This window comes from Homarus americanus, unplaced genomic scaffold (genome assembly GCF_018991925.1).
Source record: "Homarus americanus isolate GMGI-L3 unplaced genomic scaffold, GMGI_Hamer_2.0 scaffold46973, whole genome shotgun sequence".
Lineage (NCBI taxonomy): Eukaryota > Metazoa > Arthropoda > Malacostraca > Decapoda > Nephropidae > Homarus > Homarus americanus.
Genome location: NW_024735516.1, coordinates 876,648 through 895,614, shown reverse-complemented (window position 1 = coordinate 895,614; position 18,967 = coordinate 876,648). Strand labels below are relative to the sequence as shown.

Below are 18,967 nucleotides of genomic sequence, written 5' to 3'. Positions count from 1 at the left end.
ATATCTGCTGTTTTTGCATACAATTTGTATTATGCAGTACTGTGCTACACATTACTGTACCAGGACACAATTTGCCAAGAAAACCAGTGTTATGAAGTAAAAACGGATTAATGTTGTTACATATACAGTACTGTACTTTACATTCAGTAAGCAGGAAACACTGGAGCACCTTACCTTTCATCTTTATTCAAGACATCTTCAGGTCATGAAACCCACTAATCTCCTACCCTGACAGTGGATGACCTGACATTGCATTAGGTCAGTAATACAGGACCACTGACCACCACAAATGAGAGAAGAGTTTATAATACAATGGGTGACCTGAGACCCACAAATCTTTCACCCCACCTCCATTGCAACTGTTAAGATGTAAAAAAGTGATGAGTTACATATTACATTCAACAGAGTAGACAGTATGCCTTCTGTGGTCTCAAGATGACAGTATCTGCTGGCAAGTACAGTATACTGTATACAATAGTAATCTACAATATTTTATTTACAATATACTGTATGGTAAGTGTACAGCGGTGTTTGTGCAAATAAATACCACTCCATGTGTGATTCATCATTTAGACTGGGGAAAACTTCCCCAGCGCAGGATTGAAAATTCCACTCTCACCTGTGGCACACAGCTCCGTCCACACCTCGAATGCCTGCATCTTACAGATTTCTGTTTTTTTATATTTATTTAACCAAACTTTTAGATAAACTACAGGTATTCACCACATTACGGAAATTCAGGTTGTGGAAATTTGCCCAAACAGATTTTGTAAATTATGACTACCCAATTTGGGATACGGCTCGGAAATTCAGCGTTTAGGAAGGGGTAAATTTTTAACACAAATTTTGATACAAGTAGACCCTTGTCATTCGTGGGTTTGCGATTCGTGATTTCGTCGATTCGCAGTAAGCAGATGGTGGTTAGCGTGTGAGCCTTTGCCCGCAGCGCAAGTCACCCCACGTGCCCGCAGCATCTGCTGTCCTGGTCCTGTTCGCGCTCAACCATTTCCTGCCATGCAGCATCTCGTGTTGTATTCTCAAAACTTTGGTGTTTCTGTGTGAAATGGCCCCCCTAAATGACTGCCTAGTGTCAGTGCTAGTGGAGTGAAATGTATAAGGCAGACGTCAGTGATGACCCTGACAAAGAAAGTCAAATTATTAGAAGTTAAAAAGAGTGGATGAGTGCTGCCGTGGCTGGTTGGCTGGTTTGGTATAGGTATACAGTAGTGCACTAATGTAGTATAAGTTGCTATGAGCAGTTTTGCCTATTTGTGACATTCCTTGGAACCTAATCCCTGCTAATAAGGGTTTACTGTACTGTACGTATAAAAAAAAAGAAAATTAAAAATTAAAATTTATTTGGTGTTTGCTACAACCAAGAGTGGGTACCCCGGCATACCCATGCCGACTAGGTGTTGCTATGTATGCTTGATCTTTTAACATTTAAGTACTTATCTTATTCAAGACTGTCCAGTATATTGCCCTTATTCAAGATGAGTGTAAAGATGCCATCAAGTGCAAGTGAAAGCAGTAGTGGTAAAATATTCCATAAAGGAATTACGTTGGATAAAACCTCCCCTCATGCATCACTCGACAACATATGCGGTGAGTTAAATTTAAGTGTTTTTTGTATTGTATTATTTTATTTATTAATCACATTTACTTGTACATTACATTATATTATTTTAATGTACAGTTGGAGTCAAAAGTCCTGTTCCACTCATGCTGCTCCACCAACCCCAAGATTCAGACTCGTGAACCCGAAGCCTCCGTGGATAGTATATTGCATCCGTCTCCTGCTTTGGGTTCACAGTCTGAATCTTGTTGTTCGTAGAGCAGCAGGAGAGGCGTTGTTGTTCGTAGAGCAGCAGGAGAGGCGACAGTTCTTTTTACCCCGACTGTACAAATAAATGCTCCTTCCACACTCCAACCATCCTCTGGGCGATGTGTCACGTCACCCAGCTGACTCATATTGGAGGAGGCAGACTGGTAAGTCGTCTATGCAGTTACAGTTAACTGCCTCCACACACAAATATTCACTTCCCACACATACACACCCATGCTCTTCATTTTTCTTATTTTATACAGTAGTTTTATATTTTCTTTATTTCTGAGCCACATTAGAATAATCCCCCTACCGTAATGATTTTATTTATATTTTTCTCAAACAGTGGTGGGTGGGTTGGCTCATGCAAGAGTGAGACCCAAGCATCAGACACGTGTAAGTGGTGCTGTGTACAGTGAGTTCTACTATAACGCGTGTTTTGACAACGCGAATTTGCTCGAACGCGATTTATGAATTGAGGAACGATATTTGTGAAACGCGAACTCGTTTGCTCTAACGCGATTCCACTCGAACGGTTGTTGTGGCTTCAGTTCACGTTCGACATCACATGTTCAATTGAGTTATGTGTTTTGTTTGTGAAGAATTGCAGAAATAATTTATGTAATATTTATGTATACAGTTAAACCACTCACAAGGTCCTACAGTACCACTAATTATTTTATACTGAAACTTACGTTTGGTAAGCTGGATTAAAATGAAGATTACCGGTATATTAAAATAATAAAAATGTATTATAAACCAGTCTAACATACCGTAATAAACACAGCTGCTATTATCATCCCCCCCACCCCCATTTGCCAGTGACAAGAAAGGGAAAGTGTCCTTGACTGTGACCGCCTGTGGCTATTTTTAGCCGTCCTTGTGTTCGGAGGTGGTCCGTAATGCATATCTGTATATTTACTGATCATAATACTTATCTCTTATAAATATTTCATTTAAAATTTATTTTTTTGCAAAGAATATTCAGTAAATGACTGCATTAATTCTTGAAACTACCTACAGTGGTAAATTTAGGATATAAATAATGAACAGAAGTCACGTCATGGATTCGGAGTTTGGTCCTTAACGATCACCATAAATGTAGCCTCCCTTTTTCGCGAAACACGTATATAAATTAAAGAAAATACTTGCAGTATATTTAATATATTACAGTATATTATATATAAATAAATAAACAAATAAATTCAAATTCCTTATCATCCTGTGTCATATACAGAAATACTTGAGTCCCTGAGCGAGTACACAAAAAGAAAACGGACATCCTGGAGTGGATAGAGAACGGACATCTCTACTGGGGGACTCAAACGTTTCTCATGTTTTGTGGGCGCTCTAGCATAATATGAATAATATGTAAATTACAATTTATATATATATATATATATATATATATATATATATATATATATATATATATATATATATATATATATATATATATATATATATATATATATATATATATATATATATATAAATTGTAAAAATTTAAATAAAAGAGAAAAACTAAATACGTAGCGTTTAAAGTGTTAAAGTGTACTGTACAGTGTTGTGGCTTGGCTCAATGTTTACAGTTCACGTTCAACATCACTTGTTCAATTGATTTATGTGTTTTGTTTGTGAAGAAATACCTGTACAGTATATGTAAATTGTAAAATTTTAAATAAGAGAGAAAAACAAAATAAGTAGCGTTTAAAGTGTACTGTACATTGTGGCTTGGCGCGGGGTTATGCAGTGTTTACAGTTCACGTTCGACATCACATGTTCAATTAATTTACGTGTTTTGTTTGTGAAGAATTGCAGAAATAATTCATGTAATATTTATGTATACAGTATACCTGTACAGTATATGTAAAATGTAAAGTTTTAAATAAGAGAAAAACAAAATACATAGCGTTTTAGACCCGCGCTCTCTGTTTACTCCACACTGTTTGAAACAGGTGAAGTTTTTAAGTGTCCTCAGTGAATTCTGATTACTGTTTCTCCAATTTTGTGACTATGGAAAAGAAGAATATCTCTGGGAAGCACTCTGGTGATCGCATTTCCGGTGGTGATCGTAAAAGAAAGGCTATAACACTTGAAGAAAAGCTTGATGTTTCATGACTCCTCAGCCTCAACATCACCCTTCTCCCCCATCATGTTATATTCATATTTTTTCAAGGTAAAGTGTAACATTTACTGTATGATTTCATTATTAGATATGAATGTAACATTTATTTAGACTGTGCTATCCTTTGTGTTAGGCTAACTACGAAATTTTTTTTCGATTTGGAGTAATCTGCACCTAACTCTATTTTCTCCATAAGCCCTGTTATTTCTATTACACGAATTTCTATAACACGATGTTTTACAAGAACACTACTATCGCGTTATAGCAGAACTACCTGTACTATGGATACATGTACATTGAGACCCTACTGTATTTATTATCATTAATATCATAAAATAATCAGTGTATGTGTTTAAAAATGTTTCGTTTCATTCAATAACGTGCTTGTATTACTACTTTTTGACGAAAAATTTTCCTTGGGAACGCATCTCCAATTACCGGTATATAATGGAAGTCAATGGGAAAGTAGGGTCAACTTTTCAAGGACGCATGTCTTCCATAACCTGGGGGATTACTGTATTCAGAATTATTTGGGTTAAAAATGGTGGTTCTAACTTGAGTAGAACTGATGTTGTTGACTCCGGTATCAACATTTCTTAAATTCTTTTTATCAAAGAATTGAGTCCCCATAATTTTATTGTCAAAATATTTTGTTTAAGGATCTTTTATTGGAAGAGTCTTGTAGAGAACTTATTAAGGATCATTATGGTATAAAATTCATTTCTCTATCACAATTAGAACAGGCGTGAACCCACAGTGAACCCACTACAATCCCGACTAAAAGGGGGGAGCATTAGTCCGAAAAAGTCGATTGTCCAAATCTTCCGGCGAATGTACAAAATTTATAAAAAATGGTATAAGAAACACTAAAAATACAGTTATGTAGCCTCACCCTATGCGGTGGATATAACTTGTGTTTCTGTGATCTTACAGTGGGAACTGAGAACAACTTATTAATTTGAGTCAGAGGAGAGCCTGCTTATTAGCTGTTTCAGCTATCTCCACGCCATGAACTTCAACCTTGCACGAACGCTGCTGAACAAACCACTTGTATACTGCTTCTTCCAGTTCTTTATCCTTTGGCACTTTCATATGCTTCCTTGCACTAGCCGTACTGGCACCACCATCATACTTCATTGCAAATGGGGTAAGTTTATCCTTGGCCTTATGTATGTCTGACAGTTTGTTTCTTCACGTCGTATTCATCATAGACGCGAGCCACGGACACATCAGACTCTTAACTTGTTTATTAACTCAAGTTTCTGCACTAGAGATAAATGTACATGCTTTCTCTTCACACCACCACTTGCTTTAGATGCTATGATTAATCATTATTAAGCACTATGTATGTGTCAGTAAAAGTGATAACAGTAAATCTAGTGAAATATGGCAGAGGAGCAACGAGTTACAACGGCAGCCGACGCGTTAACTAGCAGACGCAGTCACTCGCTCCCCTTACTCGCACCAGTCAATGGTGTCTACCATCATTAAGAGTGCACCAGAACTGAAGACTGTGGCCCAGAATGTGAACCCAGTCTCCGTTTCTAGGGTTTTAAAGAAGCATGAGCCTATTGTGGAGAGGATGGAGAGAGTACTCCAAGAGTGGAATTCACCACTTGCCTCTCTCCACAGGGATCATCATGGCAAAGGCCAGTAATATTTAGATGAAGCCAAGGGCAGAGAGCAGTGACAGCAGTGGCAGTGAGACCTCTGCCTCTTTCAAGGCAAGTCCTGGGTGGTTCAACCGTTTCAAGAACTGTAAGGCAGCCAGTTCTAATGTTGTGATTGCTAATGTCTTCCTGGCTCTCCTGAAGGCTAAGGTAGAAGGAGAAGGATACAACCCCAAGTAGATCTTGAACTTCAATGAGACAGGCCTATTTTGGAAGAGTATGCTTCACCAACCTTAGGGCCAGGATGAAGGCTACACCTCCAGTTCCCACTCTAGCCTCTTCAGACTCCCCAGAGCCTGTGTGAAACTAAGACTGATGTCTCTATTCCACCTTAAGTCTCCTTAGCCTCAAAAGGGGATGTGATGATGACCAAACATGTTCATTATGATGTAATGAGTGATGTTTTATTGGGCTAGTACTGTAATATTGTACAGTAGTACTGTATTTTTTTCAGTGATACATATGGGGGTCCAACTGAACAGATACTTATCCCAGTGAACCCTATGCTATAATACTACTGATTTATGATAGATTTTTCAGGAACCTAACCCCATTGTAAATTGGAGGATACCTGTATAAAGTTTTAAGTGTGGTATCTTTGAATTTCCATCGTGAAGCTATGTGGCAAGCGTGTGAAGGTCAGAGGGTCCATGGCACAGAGCACCATTGCTAGGGAAACCAGCCAGGCAACGTCCCCAACTGAACTGGTTGCTAAGGTAAGCATTGATGCGGTCAGAGTCCCTGAGATTGCGACACAGTGTGTACACTAACGTATAATTTTTGCTCTTTTTATGCTTTCAATATTGGTATTTATATGCTTTTGTCATTGCTGTTTATGTGCCTAGAATTTTAAGTTTTATTGTTACAGTGGACAGGTAAAGCTACTTTTAGGTGTGAATCTAGTGATATGCACAGAAGCTTCACAGCAAGGGTTTACTGTATATTTAGGCCTGGCACACCTAATTCTGGAAAAAGACCCTATCCAGTAATCCCCGGATATGTGATCCCAAACCTGTACTACAGGGTACTGGATATACTAAGCCATGGGCATACCTACTAATCCAACAAATCACTGGGTTTCTTCGAGAAACTTTAGATTGTTAAAGAAGCACCTGGCAAGTGAGCAATTTGCTACAGATGATAATGACAACAGGCTGTTAAATCTTGGCTCTACGAATGTGAGAGGCAAACTTCAGTAGGACTGATATACTTGAGTCAAAGTAGGGCAAATCACAAACAGGTCCTGAGACTATGTGGAGTACTAATGTATGCTACTGGTTATACATGACATTTTAAATTACTTGGTAGAACATTGTCACAAAAAGTATGGTCAATAGTTTAATTCCTTACCAACAAGGAGGATTGGATGCCTCTTGTTGTATCCTAACCCATGTGTACTAAGCAGTAATTCAGTACACTATTGGGTGTGCTTCCTGATGGTGTAACAACCCTTCACTGCACTAGCTGCTGAATGCTAAGAATCAGAAGATCAGTACCTACCCAGTTATCCTGCACCATGACTTAAAAAAGCTTACAGTATATGAAAACAAGTACAGTCAACAGCAGAAGTTCATCCCAACCCACCTGTATGATATAAGGCAGGTGATCTGGTAACACATTCATATGACTTAAATAGTATCAATGTGTAAAATATAGGAACATAATGTTAAAAAATATGACATTACTGCAGGATGGTTCATAACTGGGGAACAAGATGTAGCCATACTACTGATGCCAACAAGTATTTTTCATGTTTAATGATATTTTCATTTTACTGTACCCTGTTAAGTAATGTCATATACTGTATTTCTCAGTAACATTATTTTCCTACATACGAGTATTACACATTGATACTGTTTAAGTTATATACAAGAAGTGTATTCTCAGTCAATCTTCGATCCTAAATCCCAAATAACTAGCCAATTAAAGCATAGTATATCTCAACTATTCCCTATACAGTGATACCAGATCACCTGCCTCATGTCATGCAGGTGGGTTGGGACGAACTTCTGCTGTTAACTGTACATATACTGTATAGTAAAGGAATAAATACATTTACAGTAATTTGTTACCTTATTTATTGAAAGACCCTTGTACACCATAAGCAATAGATGTGCTGTATTGTATATTAAACCATGCCTTCCTATTATATATATATATACAATCATAAAAATTCTCTTTTTGATATAAATTACAAGTACTGTATTTATTAACAATTTCAAAGTATAATCCATTCTAGTTCCATGAGCCAAACACACACACAACATATTCTATTCTCTATTGTACAAAAAATAATGATAAATACAAAAATAGTTAATATCTAAATACTTTTTATAAAACTAAAATTTCCTAAATGCCTCACAGGCTACTAGAAATAATAATGTAATATTAATATCATTGTAATCAAATCACTACATATTTAAGCCAATAATATGACTTTTTCTTAAGTACATCCAATTAACCTGGGAAAATCATCTTTATTTAACAAAACAAAATCATAAAATTACACTTCTACTTCCTTTTAAATAAAGATGGAATGATAATATCTGTGCACAACCTAATCACTTCCTGTTCTGTCAAATTTCTCACTTTAAACTGAAAATGAGAAAAAAAAATTGGGAGGTATTAAATCATTCAATCTTGAACAGCCATGAAAACATTCCTCAAGAAAAGAAAATTTGTGTTACATATTTCTTTACAAAGTTCTGCACCTTCCCAGCACCAAGTTACCCTACCAATATTGCCTTGTCCAATTGCTCTCACTTCTACTTCTCATTTGATCAACACTGGTCATCTCAATTGTTGATGCACTATCACTTACAGGAAACTTTGTTCTTATTGTGCAAGCATGGGAATCACAGTGATATCAAATATATCCCCAATAACCACAAATTTCCTTTCCATAACATAATTCTTTCCTACACACTGTGCCACTAATTATTTATTTGACCAGTAACTGTCTTTCAGAGAGCAGATAATCACAATCACTTGGTGAGATACAGTACCATGGCCGGTAAGGTTATAAGTTAGTAAGTATGGGTGGGTGTTGTGTGATTTTTTGAGGGGGATGGGGGTAGTGGGGGAAATTAGGTTTTCCCCCAGGCAGCAGACACCCTCACTATACAACTGACATATAACCAAAGAGAGGTAATTGTATTGAAATAGAGAGGTCAAGGAAAAAGATATTCTTTTGCTAAATCAAGTTTCTCCTATAGTATTCAGTCCAATGATGATTTAGTACTGTACTAGTACTAATAAGAAAGAGAAGCTAAAATACAGCATTAATGTAAATAATATAGTACCGGTAACCCTACTAATACAAAAGTCAGAACAGTTAGTATTATTTTTAAGTCAGAAGCCACTTAAAATAATAAATTTATATTATTCTTAATTTTGTTGAACATAAAATTAAAATATAGTAAGTTCTGCTATAACGCGTGTTTTGATAACGCGAATTTGCTCTAACGCGATTTATGAATTAGGAACGATATTTGTATAACGCGAACGCTTGTTTGCTATAACGCGATTTTTGCTTACTATTTCACCAATTTTGTGGTATTAACTGTGAATATGGTAAAGAAGAATATCAACAAGAAGCGTTCTGGTGATAGAATTCCCGGTGATGATCGTAAAAGAAAGGATATAACACTTGAAGAGAAGCTCGATTTTATCAACCTCAAAATCACCCTTCTCCCCCATCAAGTAAAGTGTTACATTTACTGTATGATTTCATTATTAGATATGAATGTAACATTTATTTAGACTGTGCTATCCTTTGTGTTAGGCTAACTACTAAATTTTTTCGATTTCGAGTAATTTGCGCCTAACCCTATTTTCTCCATAAGCCCTGTTATTTCTATTACGCGATTTTCTATAACACGATATTTTACAAGAACACAATTATCGCGTTATAGCAGAACTACCTGTAACCAAAATTTTCTAGCCGTTGAAAAATGACATTAAAAAGTCACATTTTATGATCAAAGGTTAAAATACTGAACATTTCATGACTGAGCCCATAAGTATTGTTGGGTACAATTCTGCACCAGCATGACACATTCATATGAAAATGAACTAACTGCAATGCAATTATTCATTTATTTACACAAGGAGCCTTTTAAGGTAGACTCACATTTTTAATAAAAACAATTTCTGATTACCGGTTGGCAATAGTTTCATTACCTGCGAAAGAATACAGCAGCTGAGATCAACACCACTGCTCCTTCTCCTTACACAATCCGGGTGACTCCAACCAGCAGTTGTAAAAATTGTCAAATGTCTTAATGTTTTTGACTAATGATAATAATTTCTTAAAACTTTTTCTGCACACTCTGGATGAAGATTGTGTGCATGCAACAGATTAAAAAAAGAAATGAAGAAAATTACATGCATACAGTATATCTACCTGAAAATATGAGTTGAAAAATAACAATAACCAACTCCCAGCATGTACGTGGGTCACCTCACGACCACCCACAAAATTCCAACATCACACACCCTCCAACCCCCCCCCCCTCCCCAACATCAGCCACACACCCACATTGGAGGCTACAAATATAATGCACCAACTAGAATACTCTTCCATAACTGACTGGGTATATGCTGTATTTTTTTGTAACAATATGGCAACTAACTAGGAAATGGTACAGTCTCATTCAAGATTCTTCGAACACTGCTGGAGACAGCTGGCAACTCAAGGCCGTTTGTTTACTATAGTACGTAGTGTAATATAATACGAAACAACAAAGCCCAACCATTAAATTAAGCAACGGGGATCTAAATGTTCGAAGAATCTTGAACGAGACTGTACATATTTCAGGCTAAGGGCATCATCACCTCTTACTGCAAAAAGTTTCCTTTAAAAGTCTTAACTGTAGAGAGTATGGGTATACTGTATGTATGATACCAAGATCATTAGTACTTAAGTCGGTTCCATTTTCTGCCATCAGAAATGCACAAGGGATATTAACAGTACAGAGCATGAAGCTTGCACCACAAAATTCTTGTTCTGTACTCACTAGCAGTCTGTGGCAGCCTGTATCTTAACATCCCAACACAGTAAACTATTGACCTGACAAAAATTTAAAGGAGAAATACAATGCACAAAAACAATTATCACCTTGGACTATCCAATCAGGAGCAAAAGCCAGCTGGAAGTTGGCTGATTATAGCCAAGGTGGCAGTGAGGATTGGCTTATGCAGCACCCTACATTGATAGTGGACTGCAAAAGGCAGACCTGAGGGTTGGAGCTCTAAAACCTATTTTTATAGCCAGGAGGTCATGAGATGAAGTGGGCTACTAAGGGTTTAACTCCAGACCCAAACACTTCACTAACCATACACATAACAACCACACCACTGGATACATTATTTACATGGGTAATGAGTTCTACTACAGAACTGTACCCTATGACACTGGTGGACTCTGTCATAGGGTGTTCAGTGTGTTAGAATTTCACAGGTCACTCACTGAAGGTCCACAGGCCATAAATATGCAGTGGTGGATGGTAGAGAAGTAACTTTACTTCATTTCTGTCTATCTGTGTGGGTGGGTGTAAGTGGCATACTGAGTCTTTTGACATTGCACGAGTTTACACACACACATAAGTGGATGGAAATTAAGAAAGGCTGCTTTGTTAATGTCCACCACTAGAGGTGATTAGAAATTTTAACTCAATTTTAAATTCTGGATGCTCATTACTAAAATTTATTCTAAGCTGTTAACAAGAACAGAAGTGTTCTTGTTGGTTATCATAATAGGAATGAAATGTTCTCTATAGTAACTACTGTATTAACATTTGATGAGCATTCCTGTGAAAGTAACTAAGTTTGGGTGGACTGACTAGAACTATTAGCAAGCAAGAATTTATTGAGAGTATCTACTGGTAAACAAACTTTTTCCTCCATATCAGTCAGTGTAGGAGCAAGATCCGTATCCCAACCCATTGTCCAAAGAATAGGTTGTGATGTCGTGACTGTGACTCTTCCTTGGCAGGTGAGGTCATAGGTGTTGGAAGTGCTCACAAGGTGTCCAAATGCCAATACTTGGTGGTCTAGAATAGAATATCATTACTATTAGCAGTGTACATTCCTATCAAGGAATTAATAATATGAACATGATTTATCTTTTAAGAGATAAGAAAATGTTGTATTTGTTAAAAATAAAGGTGTCTACTTTGTAAAATTATTGATAATAGGTTCTCTCGCTTGTAAATTTCAATTATAGGAGGGCACAAAAACATCTGAAAGAGTAAATGGTGAGAGAGGAATTTGAGGTAAAAGTAGGGGTGCATCAGGGGTTGTCTTGAGCCCCTTTCTACTCATCATGGTGATCGAGGCAATATAATAGGACTTTTACGAGTATTCTTTCCTGGGAGTTGCCATATGTTGATGACTTAGTCATGATAGGGGATAGTATTGAAGAGGCAGTGGAGAGATTTAAGAAATGGAAGGACGGCATAGGGTCTAAGGGCTTGAGAAAGAATGTTACAAAAAGCACTGATTAATGTTTTTTTTTTTTTTTTTACGGGAATTAGCCAACCCGGGCACAGGTCAAACTGTCTGTAAATCTAAATTCTTAAAAAGTTATTTGAATGCTGCTGCTGAGGGCATGAAAGTGACAGCCAAAAGATAAAAGGATAAATTATTGGACTTAAACAGTACATTTGGAGGTGAGGTAAACCACTCCAACTATGATGGGAAAGTGCCCAAAGTAAAGCTTCACTGCAAGAAAGGGCAATTTTTTTTTAAAGTGATGTGTTACAGTCTTACATATGTCCAAATGTCTGCTATCAAGGGTTACATTGGCTTTAAAACAGTTATCAACATCTAGGCCATTATTACTTAGATTCCATTTTAAGCCGGTGGTAGTAACAGTGGATGGTTGACCAAGTGGTATAAGGCCACACCAAGAATAGCGAGCGTTGAACAAGATATCTTCTGGTATCTCAATGTTGTGGTCTCCATCTGTCAGCAGCCAAAACATGCTTCCTCCAGTAAGAACCACAACAGGTTCTGAAATTAGTGCTCCAACCTGAAAATGAATGTCACATTACTTAACTACAATTCAAGGGCTGATCCTGGAAATCCTATTCCACAGTTGAGTTGAGACAAGGAGACCTGTTGTTAAGATATATGCACAAGTAGAAATTGAGTTCAGGTAGATATGCTTCCTTACCTTGTACAATGTGGCAATGTTGGCCATGACATGATCAAATCGTCCACCGTTAACCCCTGCAATTACCACCACGTGTTTTAACTGCAATCAAAACATTGAGTAATTTGTGATGTAATTTCAATACTGTGCTGATTATTCGTTAATATTAAATAATGATTAAATTTTTTGTAAGTAATGATTAAAGAATAACAACTGGGGAAACAGTAGACAGTGAGGGGAGAATAAACACTGTACAGTACTGGAGTCTGTGGTTATGTAGGGGTGGTCCTGGGGGTCCAGAACCCCCGTTTTCATCAGAAAAATCCAATACAGTACCTTTTCTTAAAGGCAACATTGTACTCAGGCATGTTTGTATGGTAAAAAGTAATTACTCTTGACCTCAGAATATCTCCTAATATCAAGTGAACATGGATGGCTTCAAAATGCCCATAATATTGGTTAGAATTCAAAACAATTTCTGGGGGAAGGGGACTAACAGCACTCCCCTAAAAAACCCTGACCTAAAATTTCTAGGACCCCTCATTTTGGTATTTCTGGATCTGTCCCTATTATGACGACACAAGAAAAGCAAATCTGTGACCAAGTAAATACAATAATGCATAAAGTAGTGATAAAAAATAAGTAAAAAATGGGCTTGTTGCTTACTGTTCTATATGCTAGAAAGAGGTGTAAATGGGATAGGGATAAAAGTAGGAATTTAAGTTAACCCTTTCACCGGCCACTCATGTGGTCCATATATCACCCAAAAACCGGCCAATGATGCAAATTTTGTCATCCAAAATGCATAGATTTTTCTTTGAATTTACTTTTTCATTTACCATTTACAGATAAAATTATGCAATTTTTTTATTTAGTTAATAAGATAAACTACAGTACTGTACATGACTAAGTGAAAAAAGAACAAAATAGTTGTATAAATGATATGGGATGGCTGAAAATGAGTTTGGAAAGATAATATCTTGTGCACCAGTGTGAGCGCTCAGCATCATGGGAGACATCTCACTTTTAACGGTCCAAGTAGTGACGCAAATAGCATTATCAGCCAAAGAGAAGGTTAAGAGAGATACTGAGATGGAAAACAGCTTTAAAGCTTCAAGTTTTTGTGGAGGTACAAGATACTATAGAGTTGTAGTGTGAGGATAACGACAAAAGTTAGTTTCAAAGACACAATTTTGACTAATAACTACCAATGCTTCCTTCTGTAATGGTTTCATTAAAATTTAATTTGGTAATTATAATACAATATGCATCTGCTGATATCCACTAAGTTCTTTTCTTAAATTAAGTTTTCCTGGAAATAGTATGACATATACTGTAATGTACAGAACTGTATTTATATATGGATCACTTGAAGATGAGACACCCCCATTCTATTCCACTTGATGATTCAACACCCAAACACTACCTGAGGGGGTTAGGTTAGGGTGTTTAATCATCTGGTGAAATAAGCTGGGGGTCTAATCTTCTGGTGGTCTTATTAATCAAGCACAGTATTTTGCTTGTTGGCCCAGGATGTATTATTTACTAATGCATGAAACCTGACTCTTGCAGCAACCTGAAATATTGGGGCCTCCCTCACAATACCCCAACTTCTTTTAATGGCACCTGATTGAGAAACAGCACTACAGATGGAAACACACACACAGAAGTCCCATATGAACTGAATGAAAACCCCAAATTTTGAAATACTGTACCAATTTGGGTAGTACCAGACAATAGAAAAAGTGAATACATACAGTGTATTATATTTCACTTTAAATTTATACTTACAGACAACTTTCTTCCTTCAACATACTTTTCCAACACTTTAACAGCCTTTGTAAAATCCGTTTCATCTTGGTCAGGTGTTGGTATGATAGTAACACCTTGGTTACCATACAGTGACAAAAGTTCAGACTGTACAGAATCAAAGTCTCCAGTAATGAGATCAGGCAGGGGACATGATGGATGAGATGACTGTTTTGACTGATTGGTGTCAGTAGCAGAAGTGACAGATATAGATGCATCGTTCTGTGCCTCAGAAGACACAGTTTCCTTACACCTCATTAATTTGTGATAGGAGTTCATGGCACCATCGACACAAACTCGCACAGAAGCTGAAAATAACTGAAAAATTAATCATTTCTACACAAACTAATTAATGTAGCTACAGATATTAGTGTTATGTCCTATTTTTTAAGTGAGTTAAGAAAAATATTTTCAATCAAACAATTTACGAGTTGAGGACAAATTAGAGCTTGGACTTCACCTATTACTCTGTACCTGTACTGTATCAGCAAACACATTAGTTTAGAAACCTCCAATATAATTTGGTGTAGGAAAACTACTTGAGGAAATTTGTTTTTTAAGACTTTTCAAGAACTTTCCACACAAGAATATACAAGACCTTGATACAGTACAGTACAATATTGGTAAAATATTAAATTATATGAGTGTGCCATTTTCAGGTTTCCCTGAAAATGGCACACTCAAGGTGTCAATAAGTTTACGAATATTTGAGGGCCAATGGGCTTCAAATTCTGATAACATGGGGTCCTTTAGGAAATGGAACACAATGAATCAAACTTACTGGCATATTAATATTATGGCTCATTTACCCTAAAATATGAGTAAAATACCCCAAGAAATCCTTAATTACCCTAGATTTTGCAAAATTTCTGCTTACCCTAAATTTCATCATAAAGAAGGTCTGATTACCCTAAAATGGGGGTACTGCTCGAAAAAACTATTGGATTTCAGAGCATTTTGGATAGGGAATACCCAACCTGTACGTACGTGAAATTGGCTCTCATTAGGACATGGGGCAAGGGTTATTGCTGTAAAGTCTTAACGGGCACAAAACTTGGGCATTAGATTGTTGTATAAATTATATCTAAAAAACTGGACAAGTATCTGGTTTAGGGACAATTTTATCCAGTTACAAAAAAATTAACAAGTACAATGCCCTAACCAGAATTCTCTACTAATCAGACTGGTTGCACAAGAACATTACACATTTAATAACATTACTACCAGAGATATTACACTAGTAATTCATTTGGGATTAAACTTACCACGATGCCACAGGATATTCAGAAAATGAACATTTCTTTCATCCAAAGCTTCATTCAGCAGAATAAGTGCAAATGGTAACCCCGGTGGAGGGTGGTAATATTCCTTGGGTTGCCACCATACTCTTCCATTGCTATTTTCCATATTACCTGGTGAATATGGATCACTGTAAGTGAACATTGCTCATAAATACATTTAATGTACAGGGTGTTTCATAGGTGCATGGACAAAAACTCACCACTTAAATACAAAGGGGACAAAACTCACCTGCCTGTTTTGGTGTTAACTGTCATACCATATAAAGGATAAAGCACCCTATTAGAAGGCCAAATTTTGCACCTAGTACCAGGTGCTATGTGTCAGGTTAAAAAATACCCTTGGGTTGTGACATGTGAACCTACAATGATTGAGACAATGTCCATTTGAGGAAAGGCTAAACAGGTTGAAGATATTTTCACTTTCTAGGAGATGAGAGAGAGGAGACCACATAGACACATACAAAATCACAAAAGGACTAGAGAATGTGGATACAGGTGTTGACTGTTATACAATGGGGTTAGGGAGTTATTGTACATTACTTTTTCATAGAGACAATGCAGGAAATATTTAACACATCATCTTCACTCAAATTATGAAAAAAACACAACACATCAACACAGTTCACTATCACTCTACAGATGTGCAGAACTTGACTTAGATGAGTCACAGCTGGAGGATGAGTCAATAAGAGCTGCAATAGTAGCTGTGGCTGGGAGGCAACAACCATCATTAAACTGATCTTAGCCATCACATAGCAGTACAGTACTGTTTGGTGTTTGTCTTAATATTGTAGAACTGATCGATCGTATATCGGTCTACACCTTAAGTATTAAATTCTTCATCTCCAGTGGAACAGAATTTATGAGGTCACAATCTCTAGATTTTTAAGAGGCAGTTCAAGTTATGAATTAAAAAAAATATTCAGCCAGAGTAATTTACAGCTGAAACTTGCTTTGTGTAATTCCCTTTCAAAATTTCTTATGTCTCTTGTCTGCAGAAAGGACTCCCAAATCCATCTGCTGCGTCTACTAAGTTGGCATCTCTGCATCGCTTCTTTTCAATATAAGTTCCCTTTTATTTTTAAAAATTAAATACAATGTAATGGTATTTTAGATTTGTTTAGGTTTGGTTTGTTAGATTAATATGGTTCATTTTATAAACAATAAATTATCGACGAACCCTCTTGGTAACTCCAAGTAACGGCTAACATTCCTCAAGTACCAATACTGCAACATTCTTAAGCTTTTGACTCATAAAATGAACCAAGCTAATGTATCTGACTAAACCTAACCTAAAATACTAACTAACCTAACCTAACCAAACCAAAATTCTTTTTAGTAATGTATGAGAACTCCGCTACCGCCAGAAGGAGTTGTTTGGTTTTGTTAATTTTTTCCACAGATGTTCTTATATCATTATAGTAAGTATTTTAAAAGATGCGACAAATTTTTATATTAATCATGTCTTTTTTTTTCTTAGTTTCTCTCTATCTACGATCATAAATCACCTGTAGTGGGCAGGGCATGAAGGATGAGGGAAATTGCTGAGTAAAACACGGTGAAAACCTGATATGACACTAAAATGATGTCTCTACGTGCTTTTAACACGAAGAAATTAATTATTCACCATAAATACGCCTCCAAAAAATCTGCCGAGTCACCGCGTATTGTCTAGGAAGTTAGGTAGGGTTTGGTTGGTTAGGTCAGGTTCTTTTAAGTTCAAGCGTACGTCACATCTTTTAAAATACTTATTATGATGATTAGAACAAGTGGAAAAAATTACAAAATCAAACAACTCCTGGTGGTAGCGGTGTTTTCATACATTGCCATTTTTTCTTAAGATCCATTGTATCTTAAAACTGTCGAAAAAAAATAAATGAAAGTACGTAATGCTCAGGCACTTTCCATCAGTTTCATCAGGTATCAAAGTGTTATGTTCTGATGAGAAATGCCCTACAGTAGATAGTTAAGCTGCACAACTAATCTGGGCTAATACCACAGTCTTAAGTTTGCCCTCGATAACCACTGGAGTACATCAGGATATGGATAACAAATAGACCAAGGGATTTAGTCTAATAAGTATCAGTGTAAGTGGTTTATTTTCATTCTGTGGAATACCTGTACCAAGTGTACATTAGCAGTGGCCTTATTTTCCAATTAACAGGACATTCAAAGTGATATGAACAGTAAATGGCATCTTAAAATTAAATTTACTTAATAACTGGTGCATACTGGTAATATAATTTTACTGTCAGTAATTAATAAGCGCTATAACTTAAAAAATATTCACGTATCCCAAAACTATTTCTATCAATACAAACATATTAATACTAGTGAGCAGTAGGCTGGGTCATCTTAGTAGGTCAATTAAGTTTACCTTCTCTCCCTGGACACCTTAACTCCCTGTAAACTTATTGCTCCCACTTTGAGCTCGACTGGACACTGAAAGTAGTAAGACTTTATGATTTATTGTTACAATTTTTTAGCTTCCTTATTCCGGGAGGTATTTGTATTACCTTACAACAAGCAACAACAGCTGACTGTGTTTACTGTTGACAATGTTGTATGTAATTTCACGGTCGAGTTTTAGCAGGGCGCGCCACTCCCACTTGAGCGGCCTGTGATGACTAACTGGCAACTGTTGTCTTCAGATAACACAGTTGCCAGATACTTGTGACCAAAAGTAGCGAAAACAGACTTTAAAAGTAGTGGATCTTAATGAAAAGTAGCCCAATATATTTGTTGCTCTTCTTCTTGGTATATTCTTGTTCCTTTTGTTCTAACTAAAAGAGCTTTCTTCGTGTCTCTTAGTTTCAACTAAATTAACAACTTTTCTTCTTGCTACTTGTTTTACTGAAATTAACATAATTTTTCTCGTGTCATGTTTTAATTAAATATAACTTTTCTTCTTGTTACTTGTTTTAATTAAATTAACATAACTATTCTTCTTATTAATTTTACTTAAATGAACACTGCTATAAATCTTAAGTAAACACACATCACTTTTAAGCATATTGAAATTTCTACTTTATAGATCTACACTGTTCAGTAGGTCTTCCTCTTCTGCATCTACTTCCT

At 36.5% G+C, this 18,967-nt stretch overlaps 1 protein-coding gene across 2 annotated transcripts; it reads right to left on the bottom strand.

Moving 5' to 3' along the window:
- Positions 1 to 9,811: 9,811 nt before the first annotated feature.
- Positions 9,812 to 18,521, bottom strand: LOC121871260 (thiamin pyrophosphokinase 1-like). 2 transcript variants are annotated; one of them, XM_042373474.1, is made up of 6 exons: positions 18,406 to 18,521; positions 15,854 to 16,000; positions 14,571 to 14,896; positions 12,801 to 12,881; positions 12,467 to 12,656; positions 9,812 to 11,676 (listed from the first exon to the last, which is right to left on the bottom strand). In XM_042373474.1, the coding sequence occupies exons 2-6, from the start codon at positions 15,993 to 15,995 to the stop codon at positions 11,447 to 11,449; spliced, it is 969 nt and encodes a 322-aa protein (XP_042229408.1). In that variant the 5' UTR covers positions 15,996 to 16,000; positions 18,406 to 18,521; the 3' UTR covers positions 9,812 to 11,446. The 2 variants fall into 2 exon arrangements, with proteins under 2 accessions (XP_042229408.1, XP_042229407.1); XM_042373473.1 differs by lacking the exon at positions 18,406 to 18,521 and adding an exon at positions 18,267 to 18,399.
- Positions 18,522 to 18,967: the final 446 nt, after the last annotated feature.

Bases quoted from the DNA above. Each gene is read 5' to 3' on its own strand.
- LOC121871260 (XM_042373474.1), bottom strand. From the start codon at position 15,995: ATGGAAAATAGCAATGGAAGAGTATGGTGGCAACCCAAGGAATATTAC. The intron at 12,882-14,570 runs GTAAGTATAAAT...TTTTGATTGCAG, and splicing joins TTGAAGGAAGAAAGTTGTCT to TTAAAACACGTGGTGGTAAT. The intron at 12,657-12,800 runs GTAAGGAAGCAT...ATTCATTTTCAG, and splicing joins ACATTGCCACATTGTACAAG to GTTGGAGCACTAATTTCAGA.